At 42.8% G+C, this 20867-nt stretch overlaps 3 protein-coding genes across 3 annotated transcripts; 1 reads left to right on the plus strand and 2 right to left on the minus strand. All coding sequences in view use genetic code 11, as the record gives it.

The window, feature by feature from the left end:
- Positions 1-2202: 2202 nt before the first annotated feature.
- EGR_07768 (hypothetical protein) lies at positions 2203-7060 on the minus strand (the record flags this gene model as incomplete). Its single annotated transcript, XM_024497017.1, has 2 exons — positions 2203-4026; positions 6350-7060. The coding sequence occupies 2 exons, from the start codon at positions 7058-7060 to the stop codon at positions 2203-2205; spliced, it is 2535 nt and encodes an 844-aa protein (XP_024348571.1).
- A 1398-nt stretch (positions 7061-8458) lies between these two features.
- EGR_07769 (Cysteine desulfurase) lies at positions 8459-16721 on the plus strand (the record flags this gene model as incomplete). The annotated part of the gene is made up of 8 exons (XM_024497018.1): positions 8459-8525; positions 8559-8635; positions 8667-8921; positions 8956-9237; positions 9312-9515; positions 12287-12474; positions 15109-15282; positions 16658-16721. 8 exons carry the CDS (start codon positions 8459-8461, stop codon positions 16719-16721), a joined length of 1311 nt encoding a protein of 436 aa, XP_024348572.1.
- Positions 16722-16972: 251 nt separating this feature from the next.
- Positions 16973-20681, minus strand: EGR_07770 (hypothetical protein; the record flags this gene model as incomplete). The annotated part of the gene is made up of 7 exons (XM_024497019.1): positions 16973-17110; positions 17524-17618; positions 17687-17894; positions 18794-19131; positions 19171-19479; positions 19668-20057; positions 20420-20681. The coding sequence occupies 7 exons, from the start codon at positions 20679-20681 to the stop codon at positions 16973-16975; spliced, it is 1740 nt and encodes a 579-aa protein (XP_024348573.1).
- Between the last annotated feature and the right edge of the window lie 186 nt (positions 20682-20867).

Raw genomic sequence — 20867 nt, forward strand, 5'->3', positions numbered from 1 at the left:
ACTCTATTGTCTTCTTAGATTCTTCCATGAACCCTTTTTCAATTACAAATTATCCCTTTTCCCAGGTTGCCCTCCTTTAAATGAGGACATTCATTGAACACATTCATCTTAGTTTTCTATCTTACCATCCATCTCTTAATTAGTTTAATTTTTTTTGTCTGTTTATTTTCTTGCTCATTTTAATATACATTGATCCCATTAAATGCTTTCACTGAATGGAAGCATTTCATGATTTAAACTTGAAAAATCACCCACATTTTTAAAGTGGTTTAGATAATTTTGTTTGGCAATATGACATTGGCATACGAAATGCACCCTCTCGATCATGTGCCAGCTCCTGTCAGCTTTCCACTGTTATATCGTCAATATTTGTTTCACCTTAGTGATGAAACCATAATTCAGCTCATTAGAAGTGCACGCATATCATTATTGTGATGCCTCTTAGAACCGTTTGTCCTTTCTCAAATATTCACACAGTGACCGTCGAATTGAACGGGTAAAACCCATTGCCGGATCTACCAATATAACTCCAACCACCTCCATTTCTGTCCCTTCCCTCCCCCTTTTATTTCCCAACGGTCTGTTGTACTTTGCATGTGATTGCTATGTGTCACGAGAAAGCCATAGTTAAGTAACACCAACTAATTTTTCACCTATTGAAAACAAATGAATCCACCAATCAAATTTTGTTGTGTTCTCATCACTACTCCGATCAACAAAGTTTTGTCGGGTCAATGCAACACTAGTTTATCGCTATGAATGTCACTCTTGTAAACAGTAATAAGTGCATTGTCAGCCAAAAGGGTCTCCAGATAGGTGCCTTCAATGATTTAGAATAGCCCATGGTCTAGACCCACATAAACAATCGCATGCACACACAGACACGGTTAGCCTCAAGACTGCAGTGGATCAACACACAGGCCTTATTGTATCCCCATTTCAGATAGTAGTCATTTTTAGTTAGATGTCACATCACTTGTAGCATGCATGCATTAGTCTTCAAATGTGATTGGTAGTGTGTCAACTAGGAAGAAATCGATTAGCCAATCACACTTGACCATGAGTCTTGGCTTTTGTGCTAATGACTACTACCTACTGGCACGGTTTCGTAATTTCTTGCCTTCCTTGCAAAGTGATTTCACAATGACTTCATAGCTGCAAGCACTCTACTAAAGCGTTCTATCAATCTAAATGAAAAGTTGTTGACTTTTTAAGATGCCTTTTTTCTCTGGCAATCGCATTATTGCATTAGTCCCAATTAGTAAATCTCAGTTGAGCAGGAGTTGAGCCAGATACAATTTAAATTTTACAAAAATTTAGCTGCCCATTAATGGACTATCGTCGGAATTAAAATTCCCAGTTAACTGTCTGATTCCATTCAGGATTCAAAAAAGGTGGATAAATTAGTACTGGTTAGTGAACACCCGAAATACAACAAATCACACATCTTTAGCATACTTAGGTTCAAGTTAAAACTAGTCGTATCCTAAAATGTTTTGGTTAAATGATTTCAAATTTATTTGGGAGAGTTAGTAAATTACTTGATCGCAGATCTTCAGGTGATCAATTAATCAACCAATCAGATTTTTGGCGAGTCGGACGCCTTTGGATACGTTGTGGAATATTAAATAGGCTTCTCATTTTCCGAAAATGTTGAAGAATGTGAACGACTTAGTTTTAAATCAATTAAACAGACTCAATTGAAGGACTTCAGCTTCCCAACACACGTGTGCGCTGAAGAGGAGAATAATCAGACACTGGTCACCTCCGTTTTTGTCGCACTTTCATTTACCAACTATCTGCTCTACTTTTCACGTGGTTGTTCTATTCCGCGAGTGATATTCATCACATGGATAAATATCGCCGAGGTGACGCATTGGATGAAGTGAGGCAAAACCACCTTCCTCCTCTCCATCCCGTCCCACGTGTTGCGAGAATTTGCGCCGATTTAAATAAGTAAAAAGCATCTACCAAACGTTTCAGCTCTGGCTTAAAACACGCGTGTAACCCCATATACACAGAATGAAGCAGCAGAACACATGTTCAAACACGTAGCCACCATCTGGCAAACTTTCTCATCCAAGGGTACAGCTCTTATGCAAGACACGTGCATTATTCAATGAAAGGTAGGTACCAAAACAGCATGATTGAGTCAGAAAGAAGGTAGAAAGAACAAGAGGGAGAAGTAAAGACAAGCACTTATTACTCTGGTGGTACAGGATTGTGTGAGGTCACTCTCGGTACACTCCCACCACCTCGAGTGTAACGGCCTCTTGGCAATGATGAAGGCAGCTTTACCCTTGTTGGTGGTCGCAGTTGTGATGCCTGTCCTCTGGCACCTCCACGGGCTGAAGAACCCGGTACTGTAGTCGAAGTCCTATTTGGCGGTTGTGAACGCAAAATAGTTGGTGGACGGGTTGATGAAATTCCTCTCCCTCCCCTCCCACCACTAGAAATTGCAGCGGGAGCTATTCCTCGGCGTATAATCCCAGAAGGCCCTCTGGTAGGCGTGGTGGGCGTCTTCGCAATCAATGTACGCTGTGAGTTGGTCATTACGTTTTCCGAATTTGACGCCAGAGGGCTTTGTGGCGGTTTCACTAGCTTCGACAAGGGGGCCCGCAGGCCACTAGGACGCAACAACTCACTTTGACGTTCTTGCGGATGCTCCGACAACGCGTAGGTCTCCGAACTGTCCCTTAAACCACTGAATGATTCGCTTGAAGCGGCCAAATTTATATCCATTGCCTCTGAGTTCATTGTAGTCATGGTGTCCGCTACCCAAGCCTCCACCGCACTGCTTGCGTGCTTGGCGCTGTGCAACTGCTCCAAATAGCTACCTGGACGAGCAGTTTTCGCGGTCGATGGCGTATCCGGTGTGACAGCCTCCATATCAACCGGTAAAGTGAGAGGCGGAGGAATGTTGGATTTACTTCCACGTGATGGACGACGCATTGTCACCGGAGAGGTGGATTTCCTCGGTAGTGCAACATCACCGGACTGGATGCTGCTACTAAATGATGCACGAGTAGCGTTCAAGTCATAAGTAGCACCGGAGTCGCGTAGCTCGGTGGGTCGTTCAATAGATTGGTGACGGAGAGGTTCATTCTGAGATGGCTCAGCCGCTGGCGGTGGTCGAGGCGAGGCCACCTCACTCCCGATCGACGAGCCGGAGCCCTTCAACGAATTCTCTGCCGACCGAGTAAGGGAGTCCCGAGAGCGTACCTTCTGCATCACCTGCTCACCCGAAGCTCTCAGCGATTCTGCCTGTGCCCGAATCATCTCTGTCAACGAAGCCATGTCCTTCAAACTAGATTGCGATAAGGACTTATTCCGTGACAAGTCAGTTCCAACCGCACGTTTACTTCCAGAGTCATAACGCGGGGGAACATCCTTGATCCCGCGCTGCTCAAAAATACGAGACAGACTGCCACCCTCGCCTTGCAAAGACTTATTCAACCGATCTGTGCTTCGACCACGACCACCTCCACTACTGTCGATAGAGCTGGTGAGAGAAATATTGATTTCACCAGTTCGTCCGCTAGACGCGCGTAGCTTCATTTCCTGTTCGCGCATCAGCGCCATGGCATCCGACATGTTGGTAGGAAGGATATTAGACCCTGAGTCACTGGTTTTCATAATCATGATATCAGGAGCGGAGAGTTTGTGATGAAGCTCATTGACGGTGGCGGCGGGTGGGCGAGGGCTGCGCATCGGTGAGGCAGAAGAGCGAGGAAGGAGAGTGTTGTCACGATGAAGATTTCGTGACTGAGTGGGGTGGCGGACAAAAGTGAGGTGGCGAGTGGCGCCCTGAGGCAGTTCGGAGGAGGGTGTGGGAGGAGGCGGGGGCTGACCAGTATTAATACGCTCCATAGAGGCTCGTGGACTGGGAAAAACGTCGCTTAACTCCTCAGCATCAAAGGTGCGACCCAAGAGTTGGGTAGAGTTGCCACTCAAATCTGAGGCCGCGATGTTGGCATTGAGAGAGCGTTGGAGTTCACCCTCCACGTGGAGTCGATTCAGCGAATTCTATACACAAAAATTAGGCCCATACACAAGTAATAGATGGTCACTTCATGATATATACGCAATACTTCAACAACCTGTTCGCATGCGGTCATAGGATTGGCAGATTAAGCCAAATTTTGATAGCGAAATAATCTGCAGGCGCAAGGTAACGTGTTAGAGAAGTATGAACAAAGTGAAAAGAAGACAGAAGCTTCAAGGAGGCCAAGATTTTCTCTTTGATTCATCCATTCAAAACTCTCACAGTGAGGGTTCACACATTCTTTTATGAGTAATTTCCTCGTCTGAATATTCCAGTATACATAACAGCCAAGTAGGTCCATATAATTACATGAATCCTTTAATGTATTTTTTGAGCATGATAATCACATCTAAAGTCAAGCATTCTTTCCCAAGGAGAGGCGTGGTGGCGAAAAATCCCTATTTCATAAAGAATTTTGTCTCTGAAAGCAGTAATCAGAGCCACAGCTACCACTGCTTCCATTTCAACTCTATTTCCTAATTGTCTAATGTCAAGAGAAGGCGACAGCCACGACTTGGACTAGTGAGTCGATCGTTTGGTAATAACCAAGGGCACGTTTCTCCACCCAATGAAAGTTGATCATGCAAAAATTACTTCACATCACGGGTCAATTATTCACCCAGCAAACTATCCAAAGGGATGTCCACTGTCATTTGTTGTTTTACCATAGCCGACGCAACCCATTTGTTTGGCAGCCTTCATCACTAAGAATTAAAGAATCTTCCAGAACGTGATACATCTGTCTATGAGGGATTTCGCACCGTTTCTGAGCGACACATTTTCGCCACTGCCCCATTTTCAAACGCTGCACGAAGCCTTCGCGGCCTTGATCACGACTTCCACTCAGTTCGTGAAGTAGACAGGCTCAAATCACATGCACCACTTTCAACAAATATCGTATATATGAGGGTTTAAAATGGCAAGAAAGTGGTGATCGCAGTAGAGAGGGAGAGATAGAACACACAGCACTGATGGCCTGGTGCATATCTGTGCCTCATAACCCCATGTATATTGGCGGTCGTTAAAGGCTACCTCAAATCACTGCAGCAGGTCAAGCCAACAATCACGCACTTTTTTCTAGGTAAACTTGGTACTAACATAAGAAATTGGGTAAAATCTCCACATTTTAAGCAATATATAATCACAATGCATAGAAGTAGGGGAGTAGACAGAGGGCAAAAAGCCTAACAATGAAACAGGAAACTACAACTCAATAAAGAAGGACAGGCCAGTTAACTAAAAAATGGGAAAAATGAGCCAACAAATTGGAAAGGCCGCTGCATCGACTGAGTCGACAACACAACATAACGCGCTTTCAGCATGCATAATCGAGCACTAACTCACCCCGAGAGTAGAAGATTAACTGTGAGAGAAAAATTGGAGAGAAAATAGATTAACCGCCCCATTGGGTACTACTTCAGTGGAACTGAGCAAGAAAAATTCACGTGTCTTTGCCTAATTTCTTTTTGATGCAAATTTCACAAGTCACGAACGCATAAAAGCTTTGACCGGGAAGGTTGCTAAATAGTTCGAGCAAAAACTTCTGCTCTGGAATGTGCCATAAGGTAGAAAGGTCTGAACCAAGACCAAGGTAGGGAATCTGGCGAATGATCCAGAAAGCATTCGTCCAAATATGATACAGAATTAGCAGCACCGCGATTTACCTAGGTTACGACTTCCACCTGCATTAAAGCTTGATGCAATAACGAATAAATCGGTTGAGGAGTCACATTCTCGGAGGCAGTTTTAAAGTCTAAATCAAATGTATGAGTTGAGATCAGGCACATTACAAATTGGGGAGGTGATAGTAAATTCACTTTTTCACTTTTTCACTCTAGCATACAGATTAACCTATCTCTCCTTAAAGTAATCGTAGCTTGATAAACGGATACTATTACTTTTCTTTTCAAGGAGCAACAATCTCTCACGACAAAAATAAGTCGCTACAACGGCTTTATTAAACAGCTACACTTAGCTGACACCTACCGTAGTAAATGAGGTAAATAACAGGAGCGAAAATATGCATTTAAGCACCTGGGATTATTTACGAGTAGAAATAAGCAGACCACGGGAAAATGGATACTATAATGTATGAAAAATTGAGAGATATCGTCAACTACCAGATATTGCAAGTCCAGCAAGACGGAACGCTAGAAACACAACTTCGATTGCTATATGGCGATTGCTCAAACACGTGTTAAACACGCGACTTGAAAGCTGCTCGATCCACGAGATATCTCCATGATTGTAGTAAAACCTATTTGTAAACTCTAAATTCAACACTAAGAAGTTAAAAAAACCAACCTTGGAGTATGTCCTCTGGAGCTCACAGCCTTCCGAACGGTTTGTCTCCCTCCGCTCAGGACTTTTGCAGATTCGAGGATTTAGCGTGTCCTGTTCCTGCCTTTGATGCGATTTCATTGGAGTGGAATAGACTGGCTTATGCTTATTCACAGCGTATGTATCTCTACGATAGTGCCCATCAACATCGCCTTTCCTTTCTATAACTGTCTTCTCCTCTTCCTCAACATCAATCGATTTCGCTGCTAGTCGGAGGGTGGAGTGGTGCCGCACTCTCTTCTCCTTCCCCTGGGCCCGCCTTCGGCCCTCCTCCAAAGCAAGAGCCTGTAAGCGCTCAAGCTCATTCAGCCGATCCAAAAGTCCACTCGCCGCCGAACGAATCGGACCCGCCTGTTCGAAGGGCGCGCGGAGCATAGCTGTCAACGCAACCTCCTCCTCGTAGGAGAGCACATCTTTGCCGACGAGGGAGGAATCAGACCACGCGAGCTCTGCATCGAGCCACCAACTGGGAGGACCAAGACCGGCGGCCTCTTCGAGGGCGTCCAAATCGGCAGAAGTGAGGTGACGGGTAAAAAGCGGCTCACCCGGCACCGTCACGTTACTCGGCCATTCTGCCAGAGGGGCCGAAGTGGCAGGGTGGGTAGGGGACTTGGTTGAGGATTTCGGCGGACGGGCAAAGGTTGTGGCAAGTTTGTTGGAAATGTTGGTGAGCATGGCGAGCTAGAATACTGAATGGAAATAATTAAGGGTCCCAGAACTGCTAGTTTGAATAATTCTACTGATTTGGTAGAGGCTTAATTCTTTCAATGAAGGATTGGGAAGAGTGAGTAAAGTTATCTAGAAACTCGATAGGACTTGAAAATCCGAGGCGATCGTGAAGAAAACAGTTTATGCGTTAAGCCAAAATGTGATTACATGCACATCCTCATTCTAGGTGGAAATGTACTATGCAAATCAACACAACATTGTAAGATTATTGAGAGAAAGATTAAACTCAGAAACAAGTAAATTTACAAACTGATAGTGTTTAAAATTAAAAAAAAACACGACAATTTCCCAAAGATTCTCAAGCTTTTAGAAGAAATAAAGTAAGAGTGACCCAGAACGGTTTTAAAGTGATTTAAATACAACGTGAAGGGAACAATTCGAGGCCCGACAGAAAATTATAAGTAAGGACAAGGACTCTACCAAGAGTGCGTACAATTCACAAAATGCGTTTGCGAATTACCACGGAACTATTTACTAAACAAAGCATTCAGTGTAAATTGCAGCCCTTGAAAAAATAAGTGAAGATTTGAAAGTCCAACAAACAAAACCATCTATTAGGGTCAAAGCTTAAGATGGCGCTAGAGCTGCTCAATGACACAGAAGAAATCTTCAGAAAAAGCACTACTTGCATGATATTTACAAAGGAATCAAATAATTGTATCGAAGCCTAAGCTGCGGTAAAAGTAAACTCCTGGCAAGCAACATCAAAAGCGGCCCTTTAGAAACGAGCGGAAATTAACTAATTAAAGAAGTACTTCAATGAGTCGACGTTCAAAAAGGGAATCGATGACAACGCTCTTCCACTTTGCCCTCCTTTGTATGACCTTCCTAATTTCATCCCCCAAGGTCATTGCTCGAGCAGGTAAGTAGATAAGAAGCATTAAAAATTTATTCCACTCCTAAAATGATACAAAATAGCAAAAAAATTTAAATTTGCGGTGATTTTAAAATAAGTTACTAATAAGACCGTCATATATTCAAATTTTTTATATGCTAAATCTGTATGAAAAAGTTTTTAAAGTAAAAGATCTTTTAAGTAGCATTTCTGCTATGGATATGTCTGTAAATTTTTAATTTTTAGGATGATTATCTAGTTTCATTTCACAGCAAAATCTTGCGTGTTCTATATTGCAGAAGAATGCGTGCTGGCATTTTATTAGTAATCTTTGCACATTTAGTTCTGTTTGTTATTTCTTGATACGTGTTTTTTTAAATAACATCAATAATATGCGCAATTATAAGTAATAAGCAAGTTTTGGTAACTTTCAGGGTAATTTTCTGACCTGGTTTTAATCCTCTTTTGTCATCCCGGGCTATACAGAGCTTTACCATAGCCTTTGTGCGATGTATGGTGGCGTCCGTCTGCTCCATGTGTTTTCGAGTAGTTTTTTGCGCGTTCCGATTGGGATCGGTAGTAGTTTCAGTCTTTTTTAGCTTTTTTTAGCTTCTAGATGCTCGTCCTTTGTATCAAATGAATCCAGACGACCTTTGTACTTTGATTTTCAAGCCACCACGCCTATTGTAAATTCCTTATTTTACTATCATCGATTAGGACCCTCGCGTTTTAGATGCAATGCTTCCATATATGCTGAGCTCTTTTGGTAACCCACATTCTCGCACGCACATGTATGGTTGGGTGGCAGAAGAAGCTGTCGAGGTGGCCAGAGCCGAAGTTGCAGACCTGATAAATGCCGACACTAAAGAAATAATTTTTACAAGTGGAGCCACGGAATCCAATAACCTATGTATCAAAGGTGTCTCCCGATTCTACGCCTCTAAGAAGCGTCATATTATCGTCTCCCAAATCGTAAGCTCATTCACTTTTCTTAACTCTTTATGAGGAGCACAAATGCGTCCTGGATTCTTGTCGTGCCATGGAGAACGAAGGATTTCAGGTCACCTACCTACCTGTCCAATCCAATGGACTTGTTTTGCCAGAAGACGTTGAACGAGCTATCCGGCCAGATACCTCTCTCGTTTCCATAATGACAGTCAACAATGAGATCGGAGTTATTCAACCCATTGAAGACATCGCCAAAATATGCCGTGCCAAGAAGGTCTTCTTCCACACCGATGCTGCTCAAGCTGTGGGAAAAATTCCTATAGATGTCAATAGGGGAAATGTATGCGAGAGCGTTCCCACTTTGCCTTGCATTGAACCTCCAACTTTTGATAAATCTAATCAATTTATGTTCAGATTGACCTTATGTCCATCAGCGGGCACAAAATCTACGGACCGATGGGGATAGGTGCTCTATACGTGCGGCGGCGACCGCGTGTTCGTTTGGAGCCCATAATAAGTGGCGGTGGTCAGGAGCGTGGTCTGCGTTCGGGTACCCTGCCAGCTCCGCTTGTTGTCGGCCTAGGCGCTGCCTGTCGCGTTGCCAAGGCGGAGATGCAGGTATGCGTGCATTTTTGTGAATTTTCTTAGGAAAGTTGAGTCGGCTATTTACTCATGTATTGCTTCCTTAACAGTCTTAGAATTAAGTAATCTCCTCTCATTGAATCCTTCTTTTCATTTATAAAGTAACCTTCGTTTTCTTAAACGAGGTTAATGGCATTACCGGTTATCGTCGTTGTGCCATTGTCCGGAAATTTTGTCAAAATTTCTCTTTTTCCATCCTGTTTAAAGCACAGTCGACTTTCGCCTTCCAGTTTCCAGTGTTTTTGAGGCAGAGATGATGTCGTATTAATGGACTACTGTTCGGCCTCTCCTTTGAAGTCATTATAAGCCAAATCAGTATGGAAAATTCATTAATTTACGGCAAGGTTGGGGGGACTATGGGCGTGGCCAGAGAGCTACAGTACTGAGCGGAAGTGTAACCTTTGAGGACTGAAGGATCCGCGTAGGTAATTAGAACGCTAAGCAAATGTAAGGCCACTGCGCCCCTCTCTTTTTTGAGTGGCATCCTTGGGGCTTTTTGGTTACTTTGCCCGACTAATATCAGAGCGTAGTTGGGGTTTTAAAGACCAGATGCGAGCTAGGGACAGTAGTCATTAGATTTTCATGGGGAAGAGGAGACGTCTGGTTTCAACTTCATTAATGTATTCTATTGAATTCATCGAATTAGGCGTTTCTCTCCCCCTTCTTGTAAATCGCGTCAAAGAGGGGGAAGATTTACCCGCATCGCATTGCTCAAGCCCGGACGATACTTTACTAAAAACGCGTTTTATGAAGCAGTCTCTGCTTTTACAAACATTGGCGTGCATTAGAGGTAACTAACAACGGAAGTAAAATTAGTTTCACTGAAGCATCATTCTGCATCCATTTCTTGCCGTATTGTTGTCCCTTTAACACTGTTCAGCTGCCTGTCCACTCGGAGTGCCATTCTTTTGAGTAAATCATATCTCTTCAGTAGGTGATGTTGACAGCTGCGGGGTAGGAATTTTTGAATTACTCAAGTCTGCTATCGTTTTACCTGTTAATTACCTTTTCGCAGAACATGGGTCCTCACAGATTCAGCTATCTGTCAAAGAGGTCAGCATAGGTGACCTTTTGGATCGGGTTTGCTTGCCCTCTTCCATCGTAGCAATTCAAGGCTTCCTGATGTCGTAATAAACCATACTTATATGGCTATAAATATGGCCGGCAGGCCCTGTCGTCTGGACGTGTTTACAACCCGTTGTGACAAAAGTGCCCGGGGAGTTAAGGATATGTAACTAAACAAATATCAAACCACTGCAAAAAAGTAGATGTTTAGGTATTAAGCCCTTGGCTTTGGGAAACATTTTTGTAAAGGTTCGGCGGCACCGTCATTATTCTTTCCGCCACATTTAAAGCAGGTGCTTTTCAAGAACTCTGGTAACGCATTACTTCCCACCGCTTTTTTCGGGGAAAATAACCAAGAGCGATTTGGCTGATTTCCAGTTGCTCTTGCGGCCCCATTCTAAATGGGGATTGCGTTTTATTAACCACCTATTAACAAGCACTACAGTTTTTGTCAAACCTAAGGGGAAAGGGCGCCTGTAGCTTTCAAATAATTTACTCCCGGAGCTTTTCGATTGCTGGTGCTTTCTCATTCATTAGTTGTATTTCTTTTCTGTGTTCTCTTTGGTAGTCCCCTTAGATTCGTTTACGAATTTTGGCGTACATATGATCAATTCCGTCGTTCAGATTCATATTTCTTATTAGTCTTGTCTTGTTAACCTTGATATGTCATTAACTTCATGTGTCAGGTGGTTGATTGTAGTATGTTATGAGTTTTAAGGGTTCAAAGAAGCATCCAATAGGTCCACAGTAACTGTTGAAATGGCCTCTAAAATGTCTATGTGTGCTTTTCAAATTATTTTTAGTCACTTTTCCGCCTTAGAACTAGTGGTGTGGAACCACCGTATCAGGAGATTTTGAGGGTGATGTGTTAAAGACAACACGATCACAGGCATTATCATTCACTCAAACCTGAGTTGAACAAATCGTGCTCTGAGAAATGAAAGGCCTCCTTGGGCGACTCTCGATTCAAGGCCAGACAACCGTCTCCAGTGTCTGCGTGTAGACTGCTGTGCTTATTCCAGGGTCTCTTCCTCCGCTTATTTTGCTATTTTTGTACTTCCACAGTTATCTTTCCGGATTACTTCCAGAGATTTGGTGGCATCCAAGCGTATATAGCCGATTCTCTTGTATCCTGACGTAACATTCCCCGCCAAAAAATTCCTCCAGCTAAACCAGATGTTGGCTTTTCTCAAGTAGATTCACCAAATGCTGCGAATAATATTACCACTAAGGCTGCCGTCTCTTCATACGCATTGGAATTGTGGAGGTTGAATGAGAAGTAGCAGGCTCGTGTTGAAACATGGAAGACTCATGAGTGCATAAAGAACTCTGTCACAATGGTTAGAAAGAATGGTCGGTCACAACTTGCCTTCAGTATTGTCAGTTGACTTTTTGACGTCTCTTTTAGCTCTCTCTCAAACGCAGTAGTTTAAATGGGCTGTAAAGCATTTTCTGCTGTAAATGTAGTAACTAAAACTTCCGTCATTCACTGCTGGATTGTGCGGGGAAACACGTGGTCTTTACCGTGCAAATTTCTCAATTTAATGTCTGGCTACGGACAGTAGCATGGAGCCTCTCTCTATCACATAGGTTTACGTGCAGATTGAGAAGGTGGAATTACGACTCGTAGTATGGCTCACAGAAACTGTCCTCAACTAAGATAATCACACTCACCTTTGTAGAACGACGCGAAACACACGAGGCAGTTGTACGATCGCCTGTTGAAGGGCATCACCTCACAACTGGAGGCAGTCATTCTTAATGGAGACCCGGAGCGACGCTACTATGGGTGCTGTAACCTCAGCTTTGCCTTTGTGGAGGGTGAGAGTCTCCTCATGGCACTCAAGAATGTTGCCCTCTCCTCTGGCAGGTGGGTTTTTACCCTCTTCTGCATTCTCTTTTATCCCCTTTTGATATGAGTAGCTAAGCTTATGGTGTGTTGAAATGTTGTTGTGTGGAGGAAGGGTGTCAGCTTTGTAATTTCATACTCTCGGAAAAGCTTTATTTGACAAGTTGTTGGGTTTTCCTTTTCTTCCTATCCTTCTTACTGTGTATCTCACAATGTAAATAAGTGAGCTCGCCTATAATGTGGGCACATAGATCCGGAAAAGAAAACATTTATGGTGAAGTTTGACAAATTAAAAATTATCCAATTCTCATATATTCTTTTTTCTCTCCCTCATTTTAGAGCTGTGTATTTTTTGCAAATCTGATTACATTGTCTTTAAAAAGACACCTGTGTGGTGGAGAAAGAGAGTGAATTTCACCATTCATTTTCCTCGATGAAATGAAGTGGATCTTTTTGCATTTTCCCTAATTTCTTGTCCTCCTCGTCTATCCACTTCACTTCAAAATGATGAAATTGTTCAGAGTACGCCCAACCAATTAATAAACTTGTGTAATTAAGGAAGGGTATGCAATCACACCACCTCGGTTAGCATTGAAAACGCGATAAGGTGACTTCATGGTTGACGTATAGTTGATGACGTACGGCTGATCGCCTCTCAGTGGATAGTTAATTTCATGGCCTTCTTGTTCATCAAGGCCATAAACCGAATAGTCATCTGTACCTCCTCTTCCGTCTTTCACACTGAGGGGGTGGATTTGTTTGAAATACAACACAAGTAATCATTAAAGGGACTTACGTACCATCTATGCTCCTTAATGAGTTAAAACTGACTAGTTGGTGAAAAAATAAACCCATATGAGAAAAGAAGTGTTAAACATCAGCATCTTCCATTTTTTAAAGTGATAAAATAAAAAAGTTCTTGGATTCTATCTGACAGAGACATAGAAGCCTTAGTTTATAGCGTTTGGCGACGCAACACCCCTGAAAGAAATCGGGGATGCCTCATTGTGTCGATGAACTGAACAGAAGCATAAAACTTTGGTAGCTATAATCTGATCAAACTCGGGCCAGATTGTTGGAGACTCTGTCTCAGAATCTTAGAGTTCAGTCCACGCCACTGTCGGACCAAAGGTGGCAATCCATTGACTCTGTCGACAACGGTCTCACGAATTTGCGATTGGACATTCGATTCCCGCTTCATTGGGTGGTACGAGAGTGATCGGAGTTGGTTGGTACTGATGGTGGGCCAGTCATCATTCCAACAGATTGGCTTGATCTTTACGCAACAAAGGGAGTGATTCCCTTCACCTTGTTTTCCCCGTTTCAATAACTTACATAGGATGAGGAGATGGTGCCTTTAAATGCAATCTTATAGACCATGTCAGAAATTCCTCCTTTAATTTCCTCCGCCTACGGCGTGTTCCATTCAGGCCTTCATGTTTATAAAATCTCTTGTCCATATTGGTATTTTTCATGGTCTCTTTGAATACCTCCTTCCTCACCAGTTAAATAGGGTTTGTCGTGTTCTTACAACTGCGATATCTCACCAAATTATTCGGCCACGTAGGTTATTAGAGGCGTTTTTCTTTTGCCATCGTATTATGCTAGCCCAGCTGTTAATCATATTACAGCCTTACAGAGTGTAGAATATGCTTGTAGGTATATTTGTACAGTTAGAGATATTCTCAAAGAGGACATACTTTTTTCCAAGTGCAGAGGTAGCTTGATGGACTGGGACTGAAAAGACCTGAATAATCCTGCAATTGCAACAAATTTTAGCTGTCCCTAGTGTTCTACCTGTGAAAAGATTTCTCCTGTATTGGTTGCCGAGTTTTAAGCCAACGATAGCGATTCGTCTCTTGGCTTTCGGTGGTTTTGGTAGACATGACCTCTGTTAAATTGCGTTTGCGAAGTACCACCTAGGTCTGATCGGTGTTCCATAGGGAGGAAAGTGGTGCCTATAAATTGGCGTCTAGTTGCGTGAAGTTGTAACCTCTCGAGTTCCTAGCCGGAATAATCCACAGGTAAGGGCCGTCCAATGTGAGAGAGCTGGGAGTACGATGTACACGTACGTGGCTGTTGGATTAATGCAGGCGACATAGAGTGGTCCTATTCTCACATATTCGTTTCATTTTGATTTACCTCGGCTTTGCAGTGCTTGTTAGGCCATTTCAAGTCTATTTGTGCGCGATACTAGCCATGCAGATGGAGCTGCACAAGAGCGTGAGTTTCAAGCATCCTAGAATGTTCAGCATTCAGCCATGAAAAAGCAACATTTTCTGGGGTAACTGACATCGACAGCAATTCTCTAAAGTGGCATCCAGAAGTTCTGTTTCTTTTTTATTCATCCTTTGCCTTTTATTCCCATTTAATAAGGCAAAGTAGAAAGGGTCCGTCATATTTTACTGCTCTGTAAACATCATGGCGTGGTGTAGAGCATCCAATCCTGGAAGTAGCTTTATTGCCAAACCACAAACGGTATGACCGGAGTTCTGTTCGCGGGTCGAATCGCAGGTGACTATAAAGGCGTCCGTCTATGGATAAGCTCCATTGGGTTCCTGTACTTACATCGTTGATGTCATTTCAGTTTCTGCTTGCCACAATTCTAAGTCTCCGCTCTGATATGATCATTCCTACGCTCCTTTTTTCCCTCAGCGCCTGTACTTCGGCCTCCTTGGAACCCTCCTATGTCTTGCGGGCCATAGGAACGGATGAGGATCTGGCCCACTCGAGCATCCGCTTCGGCCTTGGACGCTTCACCACTCAAGAGGAAGTCGACTATACTGTCAAGGAGGTAGTCAAACATGTCAAGCATCTCAGAACAATGAGGTCTGTCTGCTTACCTCCCTTTTTCTTGTTTATGGTTCCATCCAAATGCTTTGTTTATGTTGGGCAAGTGGTTTAGGTGAGAAGGTCCGCTCTGGCCACGTTGAAAGCGCAAGATGATAGTAGAAATGGCAATAGCTAAATGAGGTGAATACAATTATTCCAAATTAATATTCTCACAGGCTATTGGGAAAAAAACATTGCAGCTCAATAAATCAACGAACGGAAATCTGCCTTAGCAGACAGTTTTACTATTTGGAAGATGAACTAGCCCTATGCAAGACAGGTTGCAGCTGATGAATGGAAGGCCTTCGTCTCAAGCTACACGTAAATTAACACCACTCCAACAATTGTGGGTCATCTAATGGCGGCTGGTTGTTGTGGAATTCGTACAACTCGGTTTGTTGACGAGTCGAGTGCCTGACCAGCAGTGCTTCGGTGGCTAAGCAGCTGGAACAAGAAGCTTTATTCTAATAGGGGACTCTGATTTTCTTAAAGCAAAATGTGACCATTCATCAGCAATACTGGCTTCCTCCTTAAAGGAAGTCAGGCAGTTTTATGCAGAACGAACAAATTTCTATTTAGCAGACCAAGTGTTTGTGTGTGTATGTGACCACTCATGATCACATTTGTGAATGCGTTGATCGTAACCTAAGTGGGGAGACGAGACGACCCGGTCACATGGAAGACCTCAGGTGGCTGAGACCCAAACTATCGTGTTAACTGAAGGGAGTGCGCGTGGCTACCTTTAACCAAACACTAATTTGCCCAGATGTATAGCTGAAACGGTGACAAGACGTCCACATTTTGGATAGTATGCAAGTTCCCTTTTGGGAGCGGGTAGTGGCAAAGTCCAATTATACTGACAATTAAGATGCACTTAACGTCTTCACAAGGTCTCACCGCGACCTTGACCTCCCAGTATGTTGTTTTTGAAGCATTTTTGCTAAAAAGTAGCTATTTAATTTACAGTCTCCTATTCAAAGTATCTTTTTCTTTAGCATTCAAGACTGATCATTTGTTTTAAACCTTGGTGCTGCTAATTCGAGATTTGATGCTTTGGCTTCCTCTCTTTCATCCATCTCGTCATAGAGGCTTCCACATCTTTATTGTATTTTGTTGTCTTCCTTGGGATCAGCTTTTTTCTACAATTGAAGTCGTACACGAATCGTTTTGTCCACATTGGTTCCACAAAGTCCGCGTTTTTTTATTCGTCCGTGGTTTTACTAGAAGCTTGAGCCACCTTCACCCTGATCACCAGGTGTGTGCCTGTTATTTGCCTGATTTTCCGCTAGTCGACAATGAGGGATTATTCAGCCACTGCTATTCCAATTTGCTGTTGCTCTTCTGGTTTTTTTTTTACTTCACCTCGTTTTAGCCCACTCTGGGAGATGTATCAGGAGGGAGTTGATTTGAAGACCATCAAATGGTCTCAGCACTAAGCAACCCTCTTTCCCCACTTGATCTTGCTTCAAATTTACTGCACAGTCAATGGATGAGTAGTCTTTTATTTGCCATTTGCAAATTTCATGTATAAAATCTTGTACTATTTCACAAATTGTCTTCTTACGTTTGACGGCTTAACACATCTAATCTCATATATCGAGGTAAAATTAACTTTAAGCCTTTCATTTAGAAAGGGTTTAAAGGGGAAATTTTTAGCGAATTTTATTTGTGAAGGCTAGCGGAGACCTTAGGTTGTGTAGTGGTGGGTTTCAATTTCTCTTCGAAGATTTAAAACCTCCTGGAAACTCTCGAGTAGCTCCTCCACTTTGTGGCTTATTTCAGGCGCAATCAGATCGCTCCCAAGTGTCACCGTTGAAACAAAATTCTGAAAGGTGAATAAGCCAAATGGAACTTGGGTGAATTCCGGGTTTAGACCAGAGGAATTACAATTGGATAAGAGTTATGCATCGTGGTTATGGGTTAGCCCTATTTAGGAACGAGGTGACGGAAAGTTGGCCTTCAGCCAGACACTCCTTCGATTGTTCCATTCAAGGCTTATGCATTATTCTGATTGATCAACTAGATTAGGAATGAATGCTAAAATTTAAGCTATCAATGCTATTTTACTACATTTTATTCAAACAATTTTCGTCAATTTTTAATTACCGGTGGATATTTTGGAGGAATTGTATCATTCAAATGAACACTTTGACGCCACTGCTGAGCTGTAATATACCTCCTATCACTTTTTGCGTAATGTATGAATAAAATAACCACCAAGCTCAGGTACCAAAATACCACGGAGTGGAAGAGCACCACTATGATGATAATACGGACGGTTTTCACTCCAATCCACGGCGTCGAGTCCATTTTCTTAGTGAATCTCTCTAGATCTACGAACAAAGAAATGCCGGATCAATTGGAATATTTGTGAAAGACGATATTGCTGAGAAGCGCCCACTTTGCCTTGGTCCACTAGTGTCCAACGTGAACTCCCATTCGCAGTCATAGAGTTGACACTTCACTAAATGCTTTTTCATGGCAGCTGCAGGAACGTCGATGAAGCCGTTTCCTTGAAGGGTTAGCCTCCTGCCAAGTATGAAACACTTGATATCCTCGACTCGAGCCAGAGTCTTTCTTGTCGCCCGTGAGCCCAACACATTGAAGGTCTGTTTGGAAAGAAAGTTGAAAGGAAAGACGAATGAAGGAGATCTGACAGTCGCGCTTTAGGACTCATTAAACCTCGTGATTGAGTAGAGGGTGTTCAAGGTCATTCTTTGCTATGTGCTTGTATAAGTGTGTCGTGTAATAACCTCCGTCTGGCAGAATCTGTCACTTAAAAATGCAAAGATTTATGGATAAAAAGCGACCTGTGTAGTGTATGATTTACACCTGACACGAGTATCGTGGGTCATCCCAGACAGCATTCATCAAGGTAGCAGGGGTAGGGTGTTGACGAAATTTCTCGTGAATAAAGGTGAAAAATGCACTAATGTGTGTGTTGGTGAGACACTTTGAAGACGACTGTACACCTGTCAGTGAAGATTTTAGGAACGCCCAATCAAAACATTGCCTACGGTGTGACGGAGATTTAAGTTCTAGTCACTTCGCCTTCTTGTGCAGCTTTACTTCCCCACTGAAAGTTTTACATGTGAACGCATAATGCCAGGGTGAGATGGCCCTGGGAGAAATATCAGATGGAAATACGGAAGATAAGGATGCGTCAGAACCCCTCACTCTTCCACCCTGAATTACAAGCCCTCTTACGGCCAAGTTTTGCGACCCCATGAGTTGCGACATTTTGGTTTTTCTTGTTGGGGGACCATTTTCTTCCGATTGGATGGTATACCATTCCTACCTATCTCCCAGTTGGAAAGCATTCTTTCACGTGCTATGTTCACTTATATCGAGTGGATAGATCACATTCGCAGTTTTGTTGAGACGTCAGTAAGTGCGAGATCCCTAGTGGACAAGTACATCCCCCACCCAAAGCGGGCACAGTCTTCTGGAGGTGGGGTGTTGTCACAGAAGATAGACAATAATGCGCTCATTCACCGTGTCTACTCACCGTGTTTGAAGGTTCAAGTTGAATAATGCCCCTCGGAAATTCATATTCCAGATGATGATCGAATTCTATCTCAGAAATTAGTAGTTTTTTCTTCTGTTCAGGTGTTCTACAAGCTACAAGGACTTTTCGAATGCACATGAGGCTATCCAGTTTGATGTACACTCTAGATGAGGATTTCAGTATAATGATTGTTTGATTGGTGGCAGGATCCCAGACCTGACAGTGAAGATGTTCTTTCGAACAGTAGGTGTGCAAACAAGCTTGAATCATTACCTCCATGTTTCGTGGATTGTAGAAGTTTTGATGAGGCGTGAATCGCAATTCCATGTCCGCATATTCTATCAGAGTGGATTAAAAAAAAATTAAATTGGACAGACCAAGTTTCGGAATCTTGAAGACGTATCGAAGAAGACATTTTTCACTGTCCAATCGCAAAACAATATCCTTGAGACTGCGATTCCTGTTCTCAGGAATGCCCAAGTCGTCTTTGAGACATGCGATCTTGAAGCGATTTGAGCCCACTTTTGCACACACCAGGTCTTGACGATCTTCCACGGAGCATCGCGTTTTACCATTAACGTCGAAGAATTTAAGGGTGAATTCGACTTTAGTGAAGAGATCACAGTAGTCTTGAATGCCCACCAGCTTTCCCACATGTGCCTCCTTGTGAAACTTGCAGCTACAGTCTGAAATATTATGCAAAATCTCTACATGTTGCTCCAGCCAATGAAATGGCGACCTTGATCTACACCCTGCCTTGCTATTGGTTCGCTCAGCTTGGTATTATAAAGTCAAAGTACTAATCTGAATAGGCTTTCATAGTTGCGATTTCACCTGAACAACGTTCCACATAGTTAAAAATTGCCGAACATACTCTTGATGTGGACATTAAACGTTTGATTCACCATAGCACTGACTCCAAATACGCGATAGTCACCACAGAATCCCTTGCGTATTGTCAAAGTACTCTTGGAAACCTCATAAAAATTATTAACTGGGTTTGTGGCTGCAGTGGGTGAACCGGCATGGTCAAACGGAACGTAGGTAAGTTGCTTATAGGGACCAGTGCCACCACCGCCAGATACCATGGTATTGAATCTTGCCTTGTCAGTACCCAGAAGCGACACCCGGTCGTCTATCCATTTATTCCACAGCTGGCGATGATGAGCGGAGTCAATCTGACCCACGTATATGTGCACAAATATCTTCATCTCAGCCGAAAGCTTGTGGGTGCTAAGACGCAGCTCAATATTGCCTTCAAGACCTAGAATCCGCAATATATATATATGTATAAAAGTGCTCTTGGGCACTGTTTTTAGGAAAAAAATTCTTTTTATTCCAAAACCGATAATGAGAAGTAAGGTTTAACCGTAAAAATTCGTTCAAAGACACGAATCACTGTTTCTATCAATCGATCACTCCTACTTGTCCCTCATCACCTACTGAATCTCTTCTCGTGTTTCAATTTGAATTGCTTTTATTGCCTTCTGTCACAAACTAGTAAACATTGTATTCAAGCATTACTAGTCAGTGAAACAAGAATATGTAATAAATGCGGTGGAGTAGTTGAAAGATAATCGACTGACTATAGGCGGGTCACTTGAAATTTACGGTTGTTAAACTCACTAACGATGCAAAATGCGGCTGCCGTCTCAGCGCACTGATAATAGCCATCATCTAATTCATCAAGATTGAGGCTGTATTCTTCAGAATCATTAGGGCAGGGGTTGAGCCTGGAAAATGCGTTTAGTTGCAACTGTCGAATGAAAATGTGACAAGTCAAGTCACCTTCAATACAGTCCTCACAGATGCCCCATTCGTAATTGCTAATACCACACCTTGTGAGGACAGAAAGCTGCGAAATTATCACCACAAACAGCAGTAACATAACAAGAATGATGATCTGACTTAAGAATCAATAAGTGCCAGATTTAAAAGTGGCCAGAACCCTATTGGTCAACAACTGTTCAATGGGGAAGAAGCTCAGGAACACTAACCAATCACAAGGGAATACTGATAATAACTTCACCTTGTACGTTTTTGCTATTGTATTCCGTAAGATTTTCTAATTAGT

Source organism: Echinococcus granulosus, assembly GCF_000524195.1.
Source record: "Echinococcus granulosus chromosome Unknown EG_S00086, whole genome shotgun sequence".
Lineage (NCBI taxonomy): Eukaryota > Metazoa > Platyhelminthes > Cestoda > Cyclophyllidea > Taeniidae > Echinococcus > Echinococcus granulosus.